Source organism: Elephas maximus, chromosome 20 (genome assembly GCF_024166365.1).
Source record: "Elephas maximus indicus isolate mEleMax1 chromosome 20, mEleMax1 primary haplotype, whole genome shotgun sequence".
NCBI lineage: Eukaryota > Metazoa > Chordata > Mammalia > Proboscidea > Elephantidae > Elephas > Elephas maximus.
The window spans coordinates 22,421,847-22,449,672 of NC_064838.1; the positions used below are offsets into that span (position 1 = coordinate 22,421,847).

Genomic DNA, 27,826 nt, shown 5'->3' on the forward strand with positions numbered 1-27,826 from the left:
CTAAATGCACCAATAAAGAGACAGAGAGTCACGGACTGGATAAATAAACACGATCCATCTATATGCTGCCTACAACAGACACACCTTAGACGCAGAGACACAAACAAACTAAAACTCAAAGGATGGAAAAAAATATATCAAGCAAACAATAAGCAAAAAAGAAAAGGAGCAGCAATATTAATTTCTGACAAAATAGACTTTAGACTTAAATCCACCACAAAGGATAAAGAAGGACACTATATAATGATAAAAGGGACAATTGATCAGGAAGACATAACCATATTAAATATTTATGCACCCAATGACAGGGCTGCAAGATACAGAAATCAAATTTTAACAGAATTGAAAAGTGAGATAGATACCTCCACAATTATAGTAGGAGACTTCAACACACCACTTTCGGAGAAGGACAGGACATCCAGTAAGAAGCTCAACAGAGACACGGAAGATCTAATTACAACAATCAACCAACTTGACCTCATTGACTTATACAGAACTCTCCACCCAACTGCTGCAAAATATACTTTTTTTTCTAGCGCACATGGAACATTCTCTAGAATAGACCACATATTAGGTCATAAAACAAACCTTCGCAGAGTCCAAAACATCGAAATATTACAAAGCATCTTCTCAGACCACAAGGCAATAAAACTAGAGATCAATAACAGAAAAACTAGGGAAAAGAAGTCAAATACTTGGAAAATGAACAATACCCTCCTGAAAAAAGACTGGGTTATAGAAGACATCAAGGAGGGAATAAGGAAATTCATAGAAAGCAACGAGAATGAAAATACTTCCTATCAAAACCTCTGGGACACAGCAAAAGCAGTGCTCAGAGGCCAATTTATATCGATAAATGCACACATACAAAAAGAAGAAAGAGCCAAAATCAGAGAACTGTCCCTACAACTTGAACAAATAGAAACTGAGCAACAAAAGAATCCATCAGGCACCAGAAGAAAACAAATAATAAAAATTAGAGCTGAACTAAATGAATTAGAGAACAGAAAAACAATTGAAAGAATTAACAAAGCCAAAAGCTGGTTCTTTGAAAAAATTAGCAAAATTGATAAACCATTGGCTAGACTGACTAAAGAAAAACAGGAAAGGAAACAAATAACCCAAATAAGAAACGAGAAGGACCACATCACAACAGAACCAAATGAAATTAAAAGAATCATTTCAGATTAATATGAAAAATTGTACTCTAACAAATTTGAAAACCTAGAAGAAATGGATGAATTCCTGGAAAAACACTACCTACCTAAACTAACACATTCAGAAGTAGAACAACTAAATAGACCCATAACAAAAAAAGAGATTGAAACGGTAATCAAAAAACTCCCAGCAAAAAAAAGCCCTGGCCCGGACAGCTTCACTGCAGAGTTCTACAAAACTTTCAGAGAAGAGTTAACACCACTACTTCTGAAGGTATTCCAAAGCATAGAAAATGACGGAATACTACCCAACTCATTCTATGAAGCCACCATCTCCCTGATACCAAAACCAGGTAAAAACATCACAAAAAAAGAAAATTATACACCTATATCCGTCATGAACATAGATGCAAAAATCCTCAACAAAATTCTAGCCAATAGAATCCAACAACACTTCAAAAAAATAATTCACCATGATCAAGTGGGATTTATACCAGGTATGCAAGGCTGGTTTAATATCTGAAAAACCATTAATGTAATCCATCACATAAATAAAACAAAAGACAAAAACCACATTATCTTATCAATTGATGCAGAAAAGGCATTTGACAAAGTCCAACACCCATTTATGATAAAAACTCTTACCAAAATAGGAATTGAAGGAAAATTCCTCAACATAATAAAGGGCATCTATGCAAAGCCAACAGCCAATATCACTCTAAATGGAGAGAACCTGAAAGCATTTCCCTTGAGAATGGGAACCAGACAAGGATGCCCTTTATCACCGCTCTTATTCAACATAGTGCTGGAAGTCCTAGCCAGGGCAATTAGGCTAGACAAAGAAATAAAATGTATCCGGATTGGCAAGGAAGAAGTAAAGTTATACTATTTGCAGATGACATGATTATATACACAGAAAACCCTAAGGAATCCTCCGGAAAACTACTGAAACTAATAGAAGAGTTTGGCAGAGTCTCAGGTTATAAAATAAACATACAAAAATCACTTGGATTCCTCTACATCAACAAAAAGAACATCGAAGAGGAAATAACCAAATCAATACCATTCACAGTAGCCCCCAAGAAGATAAAATACTTAGGAATAAATCTTACCAAGGATGTAAAAGACCTATACAAAGAAAACTACAAAGCTCTACTACAAGAAATTCAAAAGGACATACTTAAGTGGAAAAACATACCTTGCTCATGGATAGGAAGACTTAACATGGTAAAAATGTCTATTCTACCAAAAGCCATCTATACATTTAACGCACTTCCGATCCAAATTCCAATGTCATATTTTAAGGGGATAGAGAAACAAATCACCAATTTCATATGGAAGGGAAAGAAGCCCCGGATAAGCAAAGCACTACTGAAAAAGAAGAAGAAAGTGGGAGGCCTCACTTTACCTGATTTCAGAACCTATTATACAGCCACAGTAGTCAAAATAGCCTGGTACTGGTACAACAACAGGCACATAGACCAATGGAACAGAATTGAGAACCCAGACATAGATCCATCCACGTATGAGCAGCTGATATTTGACAAAGGACCAGTGTCAATTAATTGGGGAAAAGAAAGCCTTTTAAACAAATGGTGCTGGCATAACTGGATATTCATTTGCAAAAAAATGAAACAGGACCCATACCTCATACCATGCACAAAAACTAACTCCAAGTGGATCAAAGACCTAAACATAAAGACTAAAACGATAAAGATCATGGAAGAAAAAATTGGGACAACCCTAGGAGCCCTAATACAAGGCATAAACAGAATACAAAACATCACCAAAAATGATGAAGAGAAACCCGATAACTGGGAGCTCCTAAAAATCAAACACCTATGCTCATCTAAAGACTTCACCAAAAGAGTAAAAAGACCACCTACAGACTGGGAAAGAATTTTCAGCTATGACATCTCCGACCAGTGCCTGATCTCTAAAATCTACATGATTCTGTCAAAACTCAACCACAAAAAGACGAACAACCCAATCAAAAAGTGGGTAAAGGATATGAACACACATTTCACTAAAGAAGATATTCAGGCAGCCAACAGACACATGAGAAAATGCTCACGATCATTAGCCATTAGAGAAATGCAAATTAAAACTACGATGAGATTCCATCTCACACCGGCAAGGCTGGCATTAATCCAAAAAACACAAAATAATCAATGTTTGAGAGGCTGTGGAGAGACTGGAACTCTTATACACTGCTGGTGGGAATGTAAAATGGTACAACCACTTTGGAAATCTATCTGGTGTTATCTTAAACAGCTAGAAATAGAACTACCATACAACCCAGAAATCCCACTCCTGGGAATATACCCTAGAGATACAAGAGCCTTCATACAAACAGATATATGCACACCCATGTTTATTGCAGCTCTGTTTACAATAGCAAAAAGTTGGAAGCAACCAAGGTGTCCATCAACGGATGAATGGGTAAATAAATTGTGGTATATTCACACAATGGAATACTACGCATCGATAAAGAACAGTGACGAATCTCTGAAACATTTCATAACATGGAGGAACCTGGAAGGCATTATGCTGAGCGAAATGAGTCAGAGGCAAAAGGACAAATATTGTATAAGACCACTATTATAAGATCTTGAGTAATAGTAAACCTGAGAAGAACACATACTTTTGTGGTTACGAGGGGGGGAGGGAGGGAGGGTGGGAGAGGGTTTTTTATTGATTAGTCAGTAGATAAGAAATGCTTTAGGTGAAGGGAAAGACAACACTCAATACATGGAAGGTCAGCTCAATTGGACTGGACCAAAAGCAAAGAAGTTTCCGGGATAAAATGAATGCTTCAAAGGTCAGCGGAGCAAGGGCGGGGGTCTGGGGAACATGGTTTGCAGGGACTTCTAAGTCAATTGGCAAAATAATTCTATTATGAAATCATTCTGCATCCCACTTTGAAATGTGGCGTCTGGGGTCTTAAATGCTAACAAGCGGCCATCTAAGATGCATCAATTGGTCTCAACCCACCTGGAGCAAAGGAAAATGAAGAACACCAAGCCCACACGACAACTAAGAGCCCAAGAGACAGAAAGGGCCACATGAACCAGAGACCTACATCATCCTGAGACCAGAAGAACTAGTTGGTGCCCGGCCACAATCGATGACTGCCCTGACAGGGAGCACAGCAGAGGACCCCTGAGGGAGCAGGAGATCAGTGGGATACAGACCCCAAATTCTCATCAAAAGACCAAACTTAATGGTCTGACTGAGACTAGAGGAATCCCGGCAGCCATGGTCCCCAGACCTTCTGTTGGCACAGGACAGGAACCATCCCCAAAGACAACTCATCAGACATGAAAGGGACTGGTCAGCGGGTGGGAGAGAGACGCTGATGAAGAAAAAAAAAAAAGTGAGCTAATTATATCAGGTGGACACTTGAGATTGTGTTGGCAACTCTTGTCTGGAGGGGGGATGGGAGGATAGAGAGAGAGAGAAGCCGGCAAAATTGTCACGAAAGGAGAGACTGAAAGGGCTGACTCAAGAAGGGGAGAGCAAGTGGGAGTAGGGAGTGAGATGTATGTAAACTTATATGTGACAGACTGATTGGATTTGTAAACGTTCACTTGAAGCTTAATAAAAGTTAATAAAAAAAAAAAAAAGAAGAAACAGACAAAATCAAAACATTAGCTATACAACTTGAACAAATAGAAGGAGAACAGCAAAAGAAGCCCACAGCCACCAGAAGAAAGCAAATAATAAAGATCACAGCAGAAATAAATAAAATAGAGACTAGAAAAACAATAGAAAGAATCAACAAAACCAAAAGTTGGTTCTTTGAGAGAATCAACAAAATCAACAAACCACTGGTCAAACTGACAATAGAAAAACATGAGAGGATGCAAATAACCCAAATAAGAAATGAAATGGGGGACATTACAACAGACTCAACTGAAATAAAAAGGATCGTAACAGAGTACTATGAAAAACTATACTACAACAAATTTGAAAACCTAGAGGAAATGGACAAATTTCTGGAAACACATTATCTACCCAAACTAACACAAAATGATGCTGAAATCAAGAGAAGAGACTGAAAAGGTAATAAAAGGATTTCCAACAACAAAAAAAAAAGCCCTGTCCCAGGTGGCTTCACTGGAGAATTCTACCAAACATTCAGAGAAGAGCTCAAGCCAGTATTACCGGAACTATCTCAGAACACACAAAAAAAGGAAAGCATACTTCCAAGTTCACTCTATGAAGCCAGCATAACTCTGAAAACAAAACCAGAAAAAGACACCACGAAAAAAGAAAATTACAGACCAATATCTCTCATGAATACAGACGCAACAATTCTCAAGAAAATTCTAGCCAATGGAATTCCCCATCATATAAAAATAATAATAAACCCCAACCAAGTGGCATTCATACCAGGTATACAAGGATGGTTCAACATTAGAAAATCAATCAGTGTAATCCATCACACTAATAAAACAAAAGAAAATAATCACATGATCATCTCAATCAACTAAGAAAAGGCATTCAATGAATTCCAACACCATTCCTGATAATGACTCTCAATAAAATAGAAATAGAAGGGAAATTTCTCGACATAATAAAGGGCATTTATACAAAACCAATGCCAACATTATAATCAGCAGAGAGAGGTTAAAAACATTCCCCCTGAGAACAGGAACAAGACAAGGATGCCCTTTATAACCGCTCTTATTTGACATTGTACTGGAAGTCCTAGCTAGAGCAATAACACAAGAAAAAGAAATAAAGGGCATCCAAGTTGGTAAGGAAGAAGTAAAACTATCCCTATTTCCAGATGATATGATACTGTAGGAAACCCTGGTGGCGTAGTGGTTAAGTGTTACAGCTGTTAACCAAAAGGTCAGCAGTTCGAATCTGCCAAGTGCTCCTTGGAAACTCTATGGGGAAGTTCTACTCTGCCCTATAGGGTCGCTATGAGTCGGAATCGACTCAACAGCAGTGGGTTTGGTTTGGTTTTTTGGATGATACTATACATAGAGAACCCAAAGACTGCATAAGAACACTACTGGAACAAATAGATTCAACAGAGTAGCAGGATACAAGATAAACATTCAAAAACCAGTTGGATTCCTATACACCAATAAAGAGAGCTATGAAAAAGAAATCAGGAAGGCAATACCATTTATAATACCTACTAAAAAGATAAAGTACTTACAAATAAATCTAACCAGAAATGTAAAAGACCTATAAAATGAAAACTAAAGAATACTAAAAGTTGTGCATGAAACCGAGACCTACGTAAATGGAAAAACACACCATGTTCGTGAATAGGAAGACTCATCATTGTGAAAATGTCAATTCTACCCAAAGCAATCTACAAATACAATGTAATCCCAATGCAAATAACAACAGCATTCATTAATGAGATGGAAAAACTAATCACTAACATTATATGGAAAAGAAAGAGGCCCTGAATAACTAAAGCACTATTGAAGAATAATAATTAAGCAGGAGGCCTCGCACTACCTGACCTCAAAACTTACTATACAGCTACAGTAGTCAAAACAACCTGGCACTGGAACAACAACAAACACACTGACCAATGGAACAGAACCAAGAACTCAGATGTAAATCCATCCACCTATGATCACCTGATCTTTGACAAAGGCCCTAAGTACATCAAATGGGGAAAATGCAATCTTTTTAATAAAGAGCACTCACAAAACTGGGTGTCCATCTGCAAAAAAAAATGAAACAGTATCCATACCTCACACCATACACAAAAACTAATTCAAAATGAATCAAAGACCTAAAGATAAAACCAAAAACTATAAACATCATAGAAGAAAAAATAGGGTCAACGCTAGAGGCCTCAATATTAACAGGCCACAAACCATAACTAACTATACACAAACACCAGAAGATAAGCTAGATAACTGGGTTCTTCTAAAAATTAAACACTTATCCTCATCAAAGAACTTCACCAAAAGAGTAAAAAGAAAAACCTACAGATGGGGAAAATTTTTTTTGCTATGACATATCCAACAAAGGTTTAATCTCTAAAATCTGTAGGAAAAACCAACCTCTCTACATTTGGTTTTGGGTCTACAAGAAAAAGATAAACACTCCAATTAAAAATGGGCAAAGGATATGAACAGACACTTCACCAAAGAAGACATTCAGGCAGCTACCAAATACATGGTGAAATGTTCACGATCACCAGCTATCAGAGAAATGCAAATCAAAATTACAATGAGATATGATCTCACTACAATATTACTAGCCCCTCCAAAAACAAACAAACAAATGTTGGAGAGCCTGTAGGGAGACTGAAACTCTTATGTACTGCTAGTGGGAACGCAAAATGGTGCCAACGTTTTCAGAACCGATATGGTGCTACCTTAAAAAAGCTAGAAAGAGAAATACTATATGATCTAGCAATCCCACTCCTAGGTATATATCATACAGAAATGAGAGCCGTCACACGACTAGACATATGCACAGCCATGTTCATTGTGGCATTATAAACAATAGCAAAAAGATGGAAATAACCTAAGTGCCCCTTGACAGATGAATGGATAAACAAACTATGGTACATATACACAATGGAATACTATGCAACAATGAAGAACAATGATGAATCCGTGAAACCTCTCACAACATAGATGAATTTGGAGAGTGTTATGCCGAGTGAAATAAGTCAACCACAAAAGGACAAATACTATATGAGACCAATATTATAAAAACTCATGAAAAGGTTTACACACAGAAAGAAACAATCTTTGTTGGTTATGAGGGAGGTGAGAGGTGGGAGGGAAAAACACTAAATACATAATAGGTAAGTGGTAACTTTGGTGACTCCCACATGTCTGTCAGTTTATTGTACTCTGGGGGCTTGTGTATTGCTGTGATGCTGGAAGCTATGCCAGTGGTATTCAGATACCAGCATGGTCATCCATGGAGGACAGGTTTAAGCTGAGCTTCTAGACTAAGACAGACTAGGAAGAAGCACCCAGCAGTCTACTCCTGAAAAGCATTAGCTAGTGAAAACCTTATGAATAGTAGCAGAACATTGTCTGATATAGTGCTGGAAGATGAGCCCCAGAGGTTGGAAGGCACTCAAAAGATGACTGGGGAAGAGTTGCCTCCTCAAAGTAGTCGATCTTAATGACGTGGATGGAGTAAAGCTTTTGGGACCTTCATTTGCTGATGCGGCAGGACTCAAAATAAGAAGAAAAAGCTGCAAACATCCATTAATAATCGGAACCTGGAATGTACAAAGTATGAATCTAGGAAAATTAGAAATCGTCAAAAATGAAATGGAACACATAAACATCGATATCCTAGGCTTTAGTGAAACTGAAATGGACACAGACCTCGCCAGATGGAGCACACAGAAATCAAATTGACTACATCTGTGGAAAGAGGCGACAGAAAAGCTCAATATCATCAGTCAGAACAAAGCCAGGGGCCGACTGTGGAACAGACCATCAATTGCTCATATGAAAGTTCAAGCTGAAACGTAAGAAAATCAGAGTAAGTCCATGAGAGCCAAAATATGACCTTGAGTATATCCCACCTGAATTTAGAGACCATCTCAAGAATAGATTTCATGCATCAAACACTAGTGACCGAAGACCAGACGAATTATGGAATGACATCAAGGAAATCATACATGAAGAAAGCAAGGAGTCATTGAAAAGACAGGAATGAAAGAAAAGACCAAGATTGATTTCAGAGGAGACTCTGAAACTTGCTCTTGAATGTCAAGCAGCTAGAGCAAAAGGAAGAATTGATGAAGGAAAAGAACTGAACAGAAGATTTCAAAGGGTGGCTAGAGAAGACAAAGTATTATAATGACATGTGCAAAAAGCTGGAAATGGAAAACCAAAAGGGAAGAACACGCTCAGCGTTTCTCAAGCTGAAAGAACTGAAAAAAAATTCAAGCCTCGTGTTGCAATAGTGAAGGATTCCACGGGGAAAATATTAAACGACGCAGGAAGCATCAAAAGAAGATGGAAGGAATACACAGAGTCATTATACCAAAAAGAATTAGTCGATATTCAACCATTTCAAGAGGTGGCATGTGATCAGGAACCGATGGTACTGAAGGAAGAAGTCCAAGCTGCTCTGAAGGCATTGGTGAAAAACAAGGCTCCAGGAATTGATGGAATATCAATTGAGATGTTTCAACAAACAGATGCAGTGCTGGAGGTGCTCACTCGTCTATGCCAAGAAATATGGAAGACAGCTTCCTGGCCAACTGATTGGAAAAGATCCATATTTATGCCTATTCCCAAGAAAGGTGATCCAACCGAATGTGGAAATTATAGAACAATATCATTAATATCACATGTAAGCAAAATTTGCTGAAGATCATTCAAAAATGGCTGCAGCAGTATATCAACAGGGAACTGCCAGAAATTCAGGCTGGTTTCAGAAGAGGACATGGAACCAGGGGTATCATTGCTGATGCCAGGTGGATCCTGGCTGAAAGCAGAGAATACCAGAAGGATGTTTACCTGTGTTTTTATTGACTATGCAAAGGCATTTGACTGTGTGGATCATAACAAACTATGGATAACACTGCGAAGAATGGGAATTCCAGAACACTTAATTGTGCTCATGAGGAACCTTTACATAGATTAAGAGGCAGCTGTTTGGACAGAACAAGGAGATACTGATTGGTTTAAAGTCAGGAAAGGTGTGTGACAGGGTTGTATTCTTTCACAATACCTATTCAATCTGTATGTTGAGCAAATAATCCGAGAGGCTGGACTATATGAAGAAGAACAGGGCATCAGGTTTGGAGAAAGACTCATTAACAACCTGAGTTATGCAAATGACACAACCTTGCTTGCTGAAAGTGAAGAGACCTTGAAGCACTTACTAATGAAGATCAAGGACCACAGCCTTTAGTATGGATTGCACCTCAACATAAAGAAAACAAAAATCCCCACAACTGGACCAGTGAGCAACATCATGATAAATGGAGAAAAGATTGAAGTTGGCAAGGATTTCATTTTACTTGGATCCACAATCAACAGCCATGGAAGCAGCAGTCAAGAAATCAAAAGACGCGTTGCATTGGCTAAATCTGCTGCAAAGGACCTCTTCAAAGCGCTGAAGAGCAAAGATGTCACCCTGAAGACTAAGGTGCGCCTGACCCAAGCCATGGTATTTTCAATCACATCATATGCATGTGAAAGCTGGACAATGAATAAGGAAGACTGAAGAAGAATTGATGCCTTTGAATTGTGTTGTTGGCGAAGAATATTGAATATACCATGGACTGCCAGAAGAACGAATAAATCTGTCTTGGAAGAAGTACAACCAGAATGCTCCTTAGAAGCAAGGATGGCGAGACTGCGTCTTACACACTTTGGACATGTTGTCAGGAGGGATCAGTCTCTGGAGAAGGACATCATGCTTGGCAAAGTACAGGGTCAGAGGAAAAGAGGAAGACCCTCAATGAGGTGGATTGACACAGTGACTGCAACAATGGCCTCAAGCATAACGATTGTGAGGATGGTGCAGGACCGGGCAGTGTTTCGCTCTGTTGTGCATAGGGTTGCTACTAGTCGGAACCGAATCGAAGGCACCTAACGAAAACAACAACAACTTTGGTGATGGGTAAGATGGTACAGGATACTGGGGAAGTCAGCACAACTTGACCAGGGCAAGGTTATGGAAGCTTCACAGACATGTTTGAGCTCCCATAGGGATAGAGTTCCTGGGTGGAGGCATGGGGACCATGGTGTTGAGGGACATCTAGCTCACTCAGTTGGCATAAAAAAAAAAACAAAACCAAACCCAGTGCTGTCGAGTCGATTCTGACTCATAGCTGGCATAACATAGTTTATAAGGAAAATGTTATCTCCTACTTTGGTGAGTGGCATCTGGGGTCTTAAGAGCTTGTGAGGTGCCAACTAAGATACATCTACTGGTCCCATCTCATCTGTTGCAAGGGAGAATGAAGAAAACGAAAGGCACAAGTGGAAGATTAGTCCAAAGGACTAATGGACCACAATTTTGACAGCCTCCAATTCTCCTTTTCAAACCCTTACAGCTTCTTTACTACCATATCCAGAAAATCGTATTAACATTTAAATTCTTTAATGTCTTTAAATTTCAGTAAAATAGACACTGCCTTTTCTATAAACTTTTTTCATAAATATGTAAAACCTATCTCAAAAACTGCTAAAACACAATCTATACAATTTGCACATTCCATAAAATTACAAGTTAAAATTTTAACCTTTGAAAAACTGATTTCATTTTCTGTAGCTATACTGTCACTTTCTGAATACATCTTTTCAGTTATGTGGGAAGTTGCAAGATTACTTCCACAAAAGTGGATACTGTAAACAATAACACTATTGTAGCATATTCCACATCACGTTTTCTTCTTCTACGACAACAAAAGTCAAATTTGAAACTTTGTGAATGAAGAAAAGATTCCAAAATTTTTTCTCAGTTTTGATATCTGCATTGATCTTTTTCCAAAGACCATTTGAAAATGCAGAAATTTGTGCATAATTATTCCTTTGTTCTTCAGTGCCAGATTAGTAGCAGTCAAAGAAAATGTATTAGAAACAAAATTGAGGCATAATGGCGAAAGAGCCTGTTAAAAACTTTTTAAAATTGTAGGTTTGGTTTATAATTTATTATTGATATTTGACCATATATTACCATTTAAATTGTTGAAGATATGTGAAGTTCCACATAACTCAGAAGTCTACTCCAATAAATGCAAGTCCTCAAATTCCATGTGTTTTATCTGATAATTGGATTTGGTACTTCCACACCGATTTCCACATCTTAGAAATGACAAGCTATATTTTGTTAGTTTTCTTAAATGTCATAAAGAAATTATATTTATGTAGAAAACTGATCTTAGAAGATGGGTATTAAATTTTTTAGGGGTGAGAGGCAATGATTTCTGCAACTTATTTTGAAATTATTTAGCCAAAACCAAACCAAATCCAAAATATTGCCGTCAACTCAATTTCGACTCAAAGCAACCCATAGGGTTTCCAAGCCTGTAAATCTGTACAGAAGCAGATTGCCACATCTTTCTCCTGCAGAACCATTGCAGACCTTTTGCTTAGCAGTTGATTACTCTAACCACTGTGCCCCGGGGAACTCTGATTTAGCCAAAGCCGGGGCCGGGGCGCGGGGGCAGGAATATTAAAAATACATACAAACATGCATAGAGATAGAACAAATATAGTAAAAGGTACAATCCCGTAAAAACCCATTGCCATTGATTCTGACTCATAACGACCCTGTAGGACAGACTAGAACTGCCCCCATAGGGTTTCCAAGAAGTGGCTGGTGGATTCAAACTGCCAACCTTTGGTTAGCAGCCATAGCTCACTGTAGCTCTTAACCGCTGTGCTACCAGGGCTCCAAAAGGTACAAAAGTTAAATCTAAATAGTTCATGTATGGGTATTCACTGCATTATTCTTTCAACTTTTTAGATGCTTGAGAATTTTTATAATAAAAAGAAGGGAAGCAATAAAATACAACAAAAAACTAGCAGCTGTTTACATACTACTCTATTAAAAGTATCCTCTTACTCATTTAATCCACCAGAAAACAAAATCATACAAACAAAATGAAAATACATCAAACGATTTAGAATAGTTGCTTTTATATAGTAGATGCTTGGGAATCATTCCCTTTTCCTCCTACTTTGCTCTAAACTTCAGATTTTCCTAAATCTCAAAAGAAAATTGCTGATCTTGAGTCTTGGTCCCTTAAATAAGTTAATTGCTAACAGAAATATAGGATTGTTTTTAGGATTTGATATGAAAATACTGACATTCTTCAAAAGCGAGATTTTTCACTTGTACACCAGAGCTTACACCTTCTAGCTCCTTTTGAAAAAAAAAAAAAAAGTCATCAACCAACATTCTCATATTTTGATTAATTGTTATATTCATAATACTAAGTATAACACTATAGTGGATCTATCATATTAAAAAAAATATGCCATTATATTTGCCATAGAAATAAAATGGCTTGCAAAGATTAAGGGGGGGGAGGGATGAGAATCCAATTATCGGAAGAGAGAATTAGAATTTTCTATCTGAGAGGAAAAAAAGATTTGTTTTTCTTTTCTATTGGTGAAGCTGTATTTCAGCATCTGAAAATAATTGAAGCATATGACTCAAGTACAGTTCTAACCTCAACTTAGAAAGTACAGCTTACTGTTACCTCCTAGGCAGCCAATGAATGAAAGCAGGATCAACCGTTTCCATGACAACATCATCTTTAACCGCCAAAAGCAAGAGTAACTCTTGTCCAGTCTCTGATGAATATGCTTTGTCTTCAGGTAAACCCTTTAATCTGTAAAATACATGTACAAAGAAGTTAGACTTCAAGAAAAAGTAATTGCTTTAAAAAAATAGATTTTTCTTCCTTTCATAAAACTGTAACATTCACAAACACTCAAAATCCTCAAATGAAATGACTCTTTTAAAATAGGGGATTAGTTTGAAATACAGATACTCAAAAATGCTTCATGTAACAGTCTTATAGATGGAAATGGCTTTACAGAACTAGGAGTTTTCACCAATATGAAAATATTATATCTTAACATATTAAATATTAAAACTTTTCCTAGGCAATAACTGCAACAAATTAAATATTGCCCTAAAATTTTAACTTTTCTTTCTCTCTCATGATAACATTTTCATAAAACTAAAGAAGACAAATAAGTTGGTATCTTAAAGTTTGATTTCTGTAGTGTTCAAATCCCCAATAAGGCATACTAATTATAAACAGCATTATTAATGTCCATCTTAAGCTTATTTTATTTTAGAGACACTTACAAAAAGCCCTCAATTATACATAAAAAATCCAAACCAAACCCAGTACCGTTGAGTCGATTCCGACTCATAGCGACCCTATAGGACAGAGTAGAACTGCCCCATAGAGTTTCCAAGGTGTGCCTGGCAGATTCAAACTGCCGACCTGTTGGTTAGCAGCCGTAGCACTTAACCACTATGCCACCAGGGTTTCCTCAATTATACATATGCTGCATAAAACAGACGAAAAACTTAAATCATAGAAATTGTTCATCCTGAGAACCTAGCAAATGAAACCATTTTCCTCTTGGCTTTCTTGAATTTTCATAAATTTGAATCTGCTGGTTGAGAAGAAATAATTACATGAAAGTCCTACGTCATTTTCAGTGGCCACTTGAAGCTAGTTAATCTGCACGGTTAATCATCAAGTAGACTAGATACACACCCCTAAAATTACAGAATGTTCTTGCTACTGCAGAACCTCAGCTGGTTCGATGCATGAAAATTAACTATTTTCAAGTTTGCCACTTTAGCAGGGTAGGTGAACTCTCTGATTCAGCAGTTGCTACTCGTTGGACTGCTTCAGTTGTGGCTGAGCAAAAAAGGGAAAATCTCAGCTTTGTTAAGACAGTGGTTTCCAACCATGGGCTCCTGACTTGTGGGGTACACCCAATCAGATGCTAAGTGGGTCCCAAGTAAGAATAATCTCATGATTACAAACACGATGACTTTCAAATCATGTATTTAAAGTAATACATCAGATCAACCATTCCTATAGTAATGTTCTTGTTCACTTGCAATCCAACATACACTCTTAGGTGGGAAATGAGAGGTGAATTGCAGCTAGAATGTCAGGAATTATGCATCGATCTGACTACGGCCATGAGAGTATGAAGTCATCTGGCTCAAGTGGGAACATACTTTCGAACTATTGTTATAAGAACTGCAGATTAGCAATTTACATCCTCTTGGGATCTTTGACCACCCCTCACTACTGCCATTACTACAAATTACATGAGTTTTAGTTTGGGTTTCCTCTATGGCAAACATTGCAAAGACTTCAAGTGTAAGTAGTTTACTTGTGAGGTGAAGGACCAAAACAATAAGGGCATGGGAAGAGGGGAAAGGGAAAGGAAGGCAGCCAGTAAAGGGTGAGATACACAGCCGCTCATCACCATGGGTGACTGGAGATTATGCCTGTTAGGGAAATCTGTAAATTCAGTCAGTGTACAGGATATAGCCCCAGAATTATCCCACCCATGGGTGAGGGAGGCTGGGCACTTATACACCAACTCTCATTAGTCATTGTTTAGAGGCTGCTCCTAGGGGGGTTAATTATCCAGCACATCTAGCCTCCCACTACAAGAGAAAAATGGCTCCAGAGGCTAAAAATGCCCTCAAGTAAAGAATTGTGTATGCTGGCAATTGGAAGTGGTAGCACTGAAGTGACAAAGGTGAAGGGATACGAGTGGGTCACACACAGTGTCTGCTACATCATGAATATGAAACTGAGAATTCTGGAACCTATTTTCAATAGCATCAGGTCCCAGGCGGCCATAATTACTGGATATTTGAAGTGTACAGGGGAGGGGTTCACATACTAACCCAATCAACCATTATACTTCTCAAGCCTTTCCAGTGGTTGATTCCCTCCTTGGACCAAAGGCTTTCAGATACCTGCCTTCCATCCTTTACTTCTGGTGAATCAAGGACACATCTTGTATCCGTGTGACTATACCTTGGTTCCCTATGTCTTTTTTATGAGAATAATTATTATTCTCAAAATCATTCTAGATTACATTTAACCTGTAACTAACAATCGTTAACTGTCTTAACCTTCTACTAATCATGCACGTGAAGAAACTGTAATCAAGAAATGATAAGGATGAACAAGTATATATATGTGTATATATACACACACATATAAATTTGTGTAAGAGTGAATAAATATATATGTACAAGAAAGGATAGTAAGAGTGAATATACACATACACATATAATTTTTTTTATATATGTATATATACACATATACAAGAAATAATAATAAGAGTACACACACACACAAGGAACCCTGGTGGCACAGTGGTTAAGTACTCAGCTGCTAACCTAAACCTTGGCAGTTTGAGCCTACCCAGCTGCTCCTCAAGAGAAAAGACCTGTCAATCTGCTCCTGTAAAGATTGCAGCCTAGGAAACCCTATGGGGTAGCTCTATTCTGACACACAGCGTCACTGAGTCAGAACTGACTCAACAGCACCCAACAACAACACACACACACACACACACACACTTGCATATACACATATATAAATGTATACATATAATTAGAAAACTAATACTTTTTTTAAATTGTGAGGTAAAATACAATGATAATTAGTTATAAAAGGCATGAGAAACATGAAATGCATGAATATGACACATGACGTATCAAAGATTCACAAAAAAAATTCACTGGAAAGGCATGAGGAGTATCATGTTCATTTAAACTGGTATTTCTTCCATTGAAGAGATCATGGCTATCCAGTTTATATACTAACTTTAATCTGGAAAGAATTTGGTTATTATAAAATAATACAACTGGAAAGAGTAAGTGTTGAAATTTTCTTTTAAAAAGGAAAAACTTGGGGCAGAGCAGAATAGACGCTTCCTGTTGTCCCTCTTACAACAAAGACCCGAAAAAACAAGTGAATCGATTACATATATGACAATCTAGGAGCCCTGATCATCAAAGACAAAGCTGAGGAGTCAGACTGAGTGGCAGCGGGAAGGAGAAACCACTCAAAACCAGTGGTGAAGCACCAGTTACAAGGTCGCCAGCGCCCTGCTGGCTGGGTCGGCTGATGCACGCTGGCTGAAGTGAGCAGTAGTGTTTGGGACACATCTCACTATATCAGGTGAGGCCAGGCGGCGAGTCTGTACACGCCTCCAGAGCTGAGTGGAAGAAGTTCTGGACCTGTGAAAGTTAACTGCAAGCACCTAACCTATCACACGGGGGCAAAATAACCCCCCTCTCATGGAATGTCACAGCAGAGAAGTGCTTCCTTCCCCTCACTCACCCCCACCCCACTAAGCTCTGACTCTAGTCGGGCAGTATTCAACAGCTGCCATGCGCCCTAAGCCTGAAACTCAAGGCTATCTGCATCCAAACCAGTCTTGCAGCATAAAAAAAAATGCCACTCCCCCTAAACCAGTAATTCAGGGCAGGTCAAGAGGACCTGCCCCTTTGTCTAGGCACTGGCATCAGAGGTACACAGACTTGCAGTGACCTTCAACCCTGCCTAGACCTGTATGGGCCAATTCAGCACTGCATGCCCTTATTAACACAAAACAGCTCGGCATATATGAGAAGCCCATTTTCAACTGAAGCAGGCAAGGGGGAACTGCAGATTTGCGACAAATGACACTGCCCTGCCCCTTAAGTAGGGGCCTCACCTGCTCACACCGGGGACCTGAGGGCTGACGGTACCACTCAATCTAGCCACCCACAACATGGGTATGAGAATAAGTGGTGCCTCCTAGTCCCTCCAGCCAACAACATTGGATGTCCAAGGGCCAGCTGCAATACTCCCCAGCTATATGCGCTAGGGGCCAGGGAAATGCCTTCAACCTAGGCACCTGGAGGCAGCCGTCGGCCCCCTGCCTTGCTGCACACATAACCCCCTACTGCAGCCAGATACCTGTGCCTGCTCCAAACACTCCTATGCAGCCCTGGTCATCTAGGACTGCAGGTGAGAGTCTGCACCACACACTTAGTGACCGACGGCCTGGACACCTGTGCCACACCCACCAAAAAAAGTGAACAGACTCTGGGTTCACTTAGTAGCTGCTATGACCACCTAGAGAAATGACGTGAGAGCTTCGAAGATGCCAATAACCAAAGTAGTCCACATGCTCAGGCATGTCAAAATAAAACAAAACAGAAAGTTAGGGCACAGTAAAAAAAAATACAATAAATATAACAACTTATTGATGCCTAGGACAACAGTCAACACCAAATCACATAAAGAAGGAGGTCAAGATTGACTCCAGCAAGAAACCAAAATAAAGAACTAGGAAACCTTCCAGAGGAAAATAAGGAAAATGGAACTATCTGAGATAGAATTCAAAAGACACAGAGCTCTCGAAGAGATCCGGAAGACGAAGCCAAGGAACACACAGACATAGCAACAGAGGAATTCAGGAAAACAGTAAAAGAACAAAATGACAAAATTAACAGGCTGATCGAATCCACACAGAGACAGCAACTAGAATTCAATAAAATAAATAACAAAATTTCACAATTAAACAACTCAGCAGAAGGTCGTAAGAGCACAGCTGAGGAAAGAGAAGTCAGAATTAGTGAAACTGAAGGTAAATCCCTGGACGCCAATTTATGTGAGGAAAATCAGAAAAAAGGAATGAAAAAAAACGAAGAAAGCCCATAGTGGGACACTATCAAGAAGAAAAATCTATGAGTTATCAGTGTACCGGAACAGGGGAGGGTAATAGAAAACAGAGAGAATTGTTTAAGATTTGCTGGCAGAAAACCTCCCTGTATCGTGAAAGAAGAGACAATATCTACCCAAGAAGCTCATCGAACCCCATACAGGGTAGATCCCAAAAGAAAGACTTCAAAATATACCGTAAATCAAACTAGCCAAAACCAGTGACAAAGATAGAGTCTTGAGAGCAGCTAGGGATAAAAGAAAAGTCACCTACAAAGGAGAACCAATAAGGATAAGCTCTGACTACTCAGCAGAAACCATATAGGCAAGAAGGCAATGAGACGACATATATAAAGCCTTGAAGGAAAAAGTGCCAGCCAAGAATTATATATCCAGCAGTACTGTCTCTCAAATATGATAGTGAAATTAGGTCATTTCCAGATAAACAGAAGTTAAGGGAATTTGTAAAAACCAAACCAAAATTGCAAGAAATATTAAAGGGAGTCCTCTGGTTAGAGAAACAACAAGATCAGACAACAATGCAAAACTGGAACACAGGACAGAATAAACACTCATCAACTCAGATAGGGAAGTTGCAAAAACAAGTCAAAGCTAAAATACTGAAAATAGGGAACCAGAGACATCAATATGTAATCGATGACAACATCAAAACAAAAAAGAGGGAATAAAGAGTGTAGTCACAGAACTTCCATATGGAGAGGAAGTTAAGGTGATACCAAGAAATAAAATATCAGTTTAAACTTAGAAAAATAAAGGTAAATTTTAAGGCAACTATAAAGGAAGCTAACAAACATAGCCGTCAAAATAAAAAAGGAAGAAAAATATAAACACTCAGAAAACACAAAAGTCATTAATAATGAAAAAGATGAAAAGAAAAACATACAAGGAAAAATGGTTCAACCCAGAAAACTAAGTGGAACAAAGAAACTGTCAACACCACACACACACATACACATACACAAAAAAATAAATAAATACATCAAAATGACAGCAGTAAACTCATACCCATCAATAATTACACTGACTAAATGCACCAATAAAAAGACAGTGGCAGAACGGATAAAAAAAAACACCATCCGTCTATATGCTGCCTATAAGAGACGCACCTTAGACTCAAAGACACAAACAAACTCAAAGGATGGAAAAATATATATACATCAAGCAAACAACAACCAAAAAAAAAGCAGGAATGGCAATATTAATCTCTGACAAAATAGACTTTAAAGCAAAATCCACCACAAAGGATATAGAGGGACACTATATAAGGATTAAATGGTCAATACAGCAGGAGGACATAACCATAATAAATAAATACGCACCCAATGACAGGGCTACAAAATACATAAAACAAACTCTAACAGGATGGAAAAGACAGACAGCACCACAATAATAGTAGGAGACTTCAACACACCACTTTCAGCGAAGGACAGAACAGCCAGAAAGAAACTCAACAAAGATACGGAAGATCTAAATGCCACAATCAATCAATTTGATCTCATAGTCATACACAGAACACTCCACCCAACAGCAGCCAAGTATATATTCTTTTCCAACGCATATGGAACATTCTCCAGAACAGACCACATTTTAGGCCCTAAAGCAAGCCTTAACAGAATCCTAAACATTGAAATATTACAAAGCATCTTTTCTGACAATCATGTCATGAAAGTAGAAATCGATAACAGGATCAACAAAGGAAAAAAAAAATCAAATACATGGAAAATGAACAAGACCTGGCTTAAAACTACTGGGTTATAGAAGAAATCAAAGACAGAATAAAGAAATCCACAGAAATAAATGAGAATAAAAACAAATCTTACCAGAACCTTTGGAACACAGCAAAAGCAGTGTTTAGAGGTCATTTCAGAGCAATAAATGCACTCATCCAAAAAGAAAAAAGGGCCAAAATCAAAACATTAACCCTACAACCTGAACAAATTCAGAGCAGTAAAAGATGCCCTCACGCACCAGAAGAAAGGAAATAATAAAGATTAGAGAATAAATGAAATAGAGAATAGAAAAACAATCAAAAGAGTCAACAAGACAAAAAGCAAAAGCTAAGAAGTTTCCTAGACATCTAAACACTTTGATGGATAGAGTGCTAGGACTGGGGCCTGGGAACCATAGTTTCAGGGGATATCCAGGTCACTTTGCATAACAAAGTTTATTGAGAAAATGCTCTACATCCCACTTTGGTGAGTGGTGTCTGTGGCCTTAAAAGCTTGCGAGCAGCCATCTAAGATACCTCAGTTGGTCCCATCCCACTTGGAGCAGAGGAGAATGAGGAAAACCAAAGACACAAGGAAAATATTAGCCCAGAGGACTAAAGGATCACATGAACCAGAGATTCCACCAACCTGAGACCAAAAGAACTACCACCAAGGCCTGCTCTGACAGGAAACATAAGAGAGTCACAGAGAGAGCAGGAGAAAAATATAGAACAGAACTCAAATTCACGTAAAAAGACCAGACTTGATGGTCTGACAGAGACCGGAGGAGCCCCCGAAACTATGCCCCTGGAACACTGTTAACCCCGATCTGAAGTCATTCTGGAAGTCCACTCTTCAGACAAAGATTAGACAGGACTGTAAAACAAATAATACACATAAGGAATGTGCTTCTCAGTTCAATCAGATATAAAAGACCAAATGGGCGGCTCCTGTCCAAAAGCAGTATGACAAGTCAGGAAGGGACAGGAAATGGTCAAAAGAACACAGGGAACCCGGGGCGGGGGGGGGGGGCGGAATATGCTGTCACATTGTAGGCATTGCAACTAATGTCACAAAACAATATGTGTATAAATTTTTGTACGAGAAATTAAGTTGTGCTGTAAACTTCGACCTAAAGCACAATAAAAAAGTGATGAAAAAAAAGTTAAAACTCTAGCAAAAGATCCTGTAGTAACATCATTGTCACCATTACCATCATCATCATCATACAAAAACACCCAAATAAATATATGAAATTGATCTATGTCACATAAACCAAAAAGACCTGTTACCATCAATTCTGACTCATGGCAAGTAGAACTGCTCCAGACTGTTTTCTTGGCCTAATCTTTACAAAAACAGATCACCAAGCCTCTCTTTTGTGGTGCCACTGGGTGGGTTTGAACTACCAACCTTTACGTCAATAGTTGAACACAAACTGTTTGAGCCACCCAGGGACTTTCTGTGTCATATAGATAAATATATATGTATGTATATATATATATATATATATATGGTCTATGTATTCACACCATAACAAACAAGTAAAATGCTGTCAACTCTTTTAAAAAGGATAAGAAGCCATTTAATTACTAGACTGAGAAATCTGAGGGTAGGACCACAAACCATCCATTACTGGATGCTCCAACGCTCCAAACACCCTTCTACATAGCAGGCTTTCAAGCAATGTTCCTTGCTGACTTCAAGAATAATGAATACATCACCTTGAGAGATTAAATCTCAGCACTGTATATAAAGTGACTGAGAAGCAGTTCTACTGGAACAAAAGAATAAGTCATGGCATGGGATCTAGCCACCATCTGAAAATTATTTCAGGAAACTGTAAGAAGGCATAAAGAACGTGATAGCTTTAAAAAAATGTTACCTTCACAACACTGTATTTCCAAGGTAACATGCATTCGGTTACATTTAAAAAGTCTAAGTGTGCCTACCTCAGCCTGAGGCTGGAAGAACTAGATGATGCCCAGGTACAACTGATGACTTCCCTGACAGGGAAGACAACAATCTCTGATGGAGCAGGAGAACAGTGGGATGCAGACCTCAAATCCTTGTAAAAAGACCACACTTAATGGTCTGACTGAGACTGGAGGGACCCCGGAGGTCATGGTCCCTGGACCCTCTGTTAGTGCAAGACTGGAGCCCTTCCCAAAACTAACTCTTCAGACAGGGATTGGACTGGACTATAAGATAGAAAATGATACTGATGAGTAGTGAGCTTCTTGGTTCAAGTAGACACATGAGGCTATGTGGGCAGCTCCTGTCTGGAGGCGAGATGAGAAGGCAGAGGGGGACAGGAGCTGGTTGAATGGACACGGGGAATACAGGGGGGAGAGGCAGAGTGTGCTGTCTCATTAGGGGGACAGCAGCTAGGAGTACATAGCAAGGTGTATCTAAGTTTTGTATGAGAGACTAACTTGACTTGTAAACTTTCCCTTAAAGCACCATAAATTTAAAAAATTAATTAAAAAAAAAAAAGTGAAAGATATCTATACCAGACCCCCAAACTCCATTCCTGCCTCCAACAATCACCTTCCACCCAAGTATTTACACTTAATCTTTTGTTATTGGTTGGATTTAAAAAATAAAAATTAAAAAAGTTTAAAAAATAAAAAGTCTAAGTGTGCTCAAAGTTTTGAAGTTTTTTCAGAAATTCATTCACTCAACAAACATTTACTGAGCACTGCATTAAGGACCGGGATTAGAATTCTGGAGGAAGGTGGGGGTGGGAGAGGTTGTTGGGGGAGAGATGATGTCTGCCTTCACAGAGGAAACCAACTAGTGAGGAATAAAAGAAAAAACACCCATTGCCCTTGAGTTGATTCTGACTCATAGGGACCCTATAGGACAGAGTAGAACTGCCTCATAGGGTTTCTGAAGAACCAAGCATGTTAACCACTTGCACCACGCAAGGACTTCCTGGTATAGCCTTATGAATTGACAAATATGCTGGCAAATAGCCATTGTCTGGACCTTGCCTCTATCACCCAGCAACCTCACCTCCCAGGCTGCCCCAGGACTGCATCACATCTCCTTCAATCCACCAACAAAAGGGTTAATGCTTGGCTCAGCAGGGAGCTTCCAGAATCAGTTTCTAGCCCAAGTCACTTCTGATTGGTCAGTGCCCAGGCCCTACTCCTAAATATTTTGGTAATCACCTCTGAAAATATGGGATAGAATATGCAAACGCTTAAATACGTGGCTTAAATGCTCATGGCTTCTTGCAAAAACAGAAAGTAGCCTAATGAGATGGAATGCAGATGACCAAACTGAGTGTGGTATGGAGGGATACTGCAGACGTATAATGTGGTTCAACCTTATAGGCCTGGCTAGGATTTCACTCTTACCAAAAAGCCCTTTGAAAAAGTCATTGCAATTTTAACCAGGGAGTTGATATGATTAGATTTGCAATGAAGATTCAAAGTAGACATATTATAATCTGTATCTGGCTTGAAAGGATGAAAACACATTTTGCGACACCCAAATTTCATTGTCACTTACAGATTCATAGAAATTAGATGCTAGAAAACATCAGGCAAACTATCTGATTTAAGAGAAGGGATATATTAATACACATATATTCTAATACAGGCATACCTTGTTTTATTATGTTTCACTTTTGCGCACTTGGCAGATATTGCATTTTTTTACAAATTGAAGATTTGTGGCAACTCAGTGTTCAGCAAGTCTATCGGTGCCATTTTTCCAATAACATGTCCTCACTTCATGTCTCTGCGTCACATTTTGGTAATTCTCACAACACTTCTAACTTTTTCATTATTATTACATCTGTTATGGTAATCTGTGATCAGTGATCTTTGATGTCACTATTGTATTGTTTTGGGCGTCATGAACCATAACCATATAAGACAGCGAACTTAATCTCTAAATGTTGCATGTGTTCTGACTGCTCCACCAACCAGCCATGCCCCATCTCTCTTCTCTCCTTGGTCCTTCCTATTCCCTGAGACATGACAATATTGAAATTAGGCCAATTAATAACCCTGCAATGCCCTCTAAGTGTTCAAGTGAAAGGAAGTGTCACACGCCTCTCACCTTAAATCAAAAGCTAGAAATGATTAAGCTTAGTGACTAAGCCATGTGGAAAGCCAAGACAGGCTGAAAGCCAGGCCTCTTGCACCAGTTAGGCAAGTTGTGATCGCAAAGGGAAAGCTCTAGAAGTTAAATCAAAAGTGCTACTCCAGTGAACATACGAATGATAAGAAAGCGAAACAGCCTTATTGTTGATATGGAGAAAGTTTTAGTGGCCTGGATAGAAGATCAAACCAGCCACAACATTCCTTTAAGCCAAAGCCTAATCCAGAAAAAGGCCCTAAAGAGTTCAACTCTGCGAAGGTTGAGAGAGGTGAAGAAGGTGCAGAAAAAAAAGTATGAAGCTGTCAGAGGTTGGTTCCTGAGGTTTAAGGAAGGAAGCCATTTCCATAACATGAAAGTGCAAGGCAAAGTGGCAGGTGCTGATGTACAAGTTACAGCAAGTTATCCAGAAGGTCTAGCTACGATAATTGGTGAAAGTGGCCACATTAAAAAGCACTATTTTCAGTGTAGATGAAACAGCCTTGTATTGAAAGAAGATGCCATCTAGGACTTTCATAGCTAGAGAGAGAAGTCAATGCCTGGCTTCAAAGTGTCAGAGGAAAGGCTGACTTTCTTGTTAGGGGCTAAGCAGCTGGTGACATTCAGTTGAAGCCATTTCTCATTTACCATTCCAAAAATCCTAGGGCCCTTAAGAATTACGTTAAATCTACTCTGCCTATGCTCTATAAATGGAACAACAAAGCCTGGATGACAGCACATCCATTTACTACATGGTTTATTGAATATTTGAAGCCCACTGTTGAGACCTACTGCTCAGAAAAAAGAAAGATTCCTTTCAAAATATTACTGTTCATTGATAATGCATTTGGTCACCCAAGAGCTCTGATAGAGATGTACAAGGAGATTAATGTTGTTTTCATGCCTGCTAACACAACATCTGTTCTGCAGCTCATGGATCAAGGAGTAATTTTGACTTTCCAGTCTTGTTACTTAAGAAACGCATTCATAAGGCTATAGTTGCCATACATAGTGATTCCTCTGATGCATCTGGGCAAAGTAAATTGAAAACCATCTGGAAAGGATTCACCATTCTAGATGCCATTAAGGACATTCATGATTCATGGGAGGAGGTCAAAATATCAGCATTAACAGGAGTTTGGAAGAAGTTGATTTCAACCCTCATGGATGACGTGGAGAGGTTCAAGACTTCAGTGGAGGAAGAAACTGCAGATGTGGTGGAAATAGCAAAAGAATTAGAATTAGAAGTGGAGCCTGAAGATGTGACTGAATTGCTGCTATCTCATGATAAAACTTCAATGGGTGAGGAGTTACTTCTTATGGATGAACAAAGAAAGCAGTTTCTCGAGATGGAATCTACTCCTGGTGAAGATGCTGAGAACATTGTCGAAATGACAGTAAAGGATTTAGAATATTACATAAACTTAGTTGAAAAAGCACTACCAGGGTTTGAGAGGATTGGCTCCAATTTTGAAAGAAGTTCTACTGTGGGTAAAATGCTATCAAACAGCATGGCATACTACAGAGAAATTTTTCATGAACAGAAGGGTCAACTGATGCGGCAAACTTCATTGTTCCCTTATTTTAAGAAATTACCACAGCCACCCCAGTCTTCAGCAACCACCACCCTGATCAGTCAGCAGCCACCAACATCGAGGCAAGAGCCTCCACCAGCAAAAAGATTACGACTAGCTGAAGGTTCACATGATGGCTAGTTTTTTTTTTTTTTTTTTTGCAATAAAGTATTTTCTTTTAGTTAAGGTACATACATTATGTTTTTAAACATAATGTTATTGCACACTTAATAGACTACAGCATAGTGCAAACATAATTTTATATGCACTGGGAAACGAAAGGAAATCCTGGTGGCGTAATGGTTAGGTGCTATGGCTGCTAACCAAAGGGTCGGCAGTTCCAATCCACCAGGCGCTCCTTGGAAACTCTGTGGGGCAGTTCTACTCTGTCCTTTAAGGTTGCTATGAGTCGGAATTGACTTGACGGCACTGAGTTTGGTTTTGAGTTTGGGAAACGAAAAAAAAAATCAGTGACTGGCTTTATTGCAACATTTGCTTTATTGTAGTGGTCTGGAACCAAAACTGCAGTATCTCCAAGGTATGCCTGTATTCGTGTGTGTGTGTATGTGTACATACATACAAGCACAAACACACCGTGTTTGAAGTTAAGAAGAAATCTTATTCAGGTATATTATTTTTAGAAGTCATGTTGCTTGTTTTTAAACCAATGCCAAAGTAGGGCACTGACTTTAAAAATAATGAAGGTAATTAATATAATCATGACCTGACTTCTCACCATTTCCAAGTATTATCATGGACAAAAGAGGCACATAAAAGCTCGTCCCATTTCTGAAATCTCAAGGCTAAAATAAACATGAAGGAAGCTACTGAAGTAAGGCAAATACAAATCCAAATGTCGCCCACTGCAAAAAGAATATTCCCGTAATCACAGAAATGTTTTAAATCAAAGAAAAAATAAGTACCCTTTACAATTTTCCCTGCTAATAGACATTTGCATTCAGGGGTTAAAGCTTAATATATTCCCAACACGTTTCTGGTGGCAATCTTTAAATTGCCCCCAAACTTAGTACATATTAAAAACTGTACTATCTATTCTAAATGTCAGCTGAGCTTAAAAATGCTAGACCTTGGACTCAAAACCAAAAATGCTCTAAATAGTTGTTCCTGGTTGTTCTAAAAGAAGAAACCACTTGTGACTTTCATTATATACTTCACAAAACTGCTGCTAAGATTGTGGATCATGTAATACTGATATATTTTTGCAATTTTAAACATATATGTACAACTTTGAATATAGCCTTGGCAACTGCTCAGAGTTAAGTTTCCTGATGTGATGGAAAGTGAAGCTGTGAGAACGATTTAGCTTAATTTCCGAGAGTCTTCTAGAACTTATATTAAGTTGCACTCATGGTATGCAACCATAACATCATGGATGTTGCTGTTGTTGTTAGTTACCCTTGAGTCACTTGTCATGCGTGGTGACCCCATGTGTGCAGAGCAAAACTGCTCCAAAGGCTTTTCAACGCTATGATCTTTCAGGAGCAGATAGCCAGGCCCGTTTTCCAAGACACCTCTAGATGGCTTCAAGCACTTAACCTTAAAAAAAACCTTAGTCAATAATAAATAAGTTTATTTGCTAGATTAGACTGCACATCCCATCAGATTAGCAATCAGGCATCCATCCATTTTGTTTTCATTCATAATCAGTAGTTCCTCCAGAAATGTGGTTCTTCCACTCTGCATACTAAGCCTGCCTCCATCCTGCGGGAACTGACCTAACCGGGGATAAAATTTACACGAACTCTGGGCTTCTAGTCCAAGATTCTGAAGAACTTTACCCACACCCTCCCTGCAGTTCACTAATGGTCAGCTACTAAGGAGAGGGGAAAACATAATGTGCCCAGTTGGGGACTATCTTCAACCCCAGCAGCTCTGTGATTACAGTAGCACAACCGAAAAATAAGGAAAATGGTGGCTGGAAGTCATCTCACACTCCTGTGGACATCCACAACACTTCATCTTCCTTCCTCAGGTCCTCAATATGTTCAGCACCCTCTATTACTGTTATTTAGACTATGGCTTCTCCCTCCAACTAACCTGCAATCTGCAAAA

General features: G+C 38.8%; 1 protein-coding gene across 2 annotated transcripts in view; it reads right to left on the reverse strand.

The window, feature by feature from the left end:
* Positions 1-27,826, reverse strand: part of CNTN3 (contactin 3) — a 465,770-nt gene that overhangs the window by 334,469 nt on the left and 103,475 nt on the right. For both annotated transcript variants that reach the window (XM_049862422.1, XM_049862421.1), the window contains exon 2: positions 13,342-13,473. In XM_049862422.1, the coding sequence (XP_049718379.1) occupies positions 13,342-13,396 (55 nt within the window). In that variant the 5' untranslated portion in view covers positions 13,397-13,473. The remainder of the gene's footprint in view (positions 1-13,341; positions 13,474-27,826) is intronic.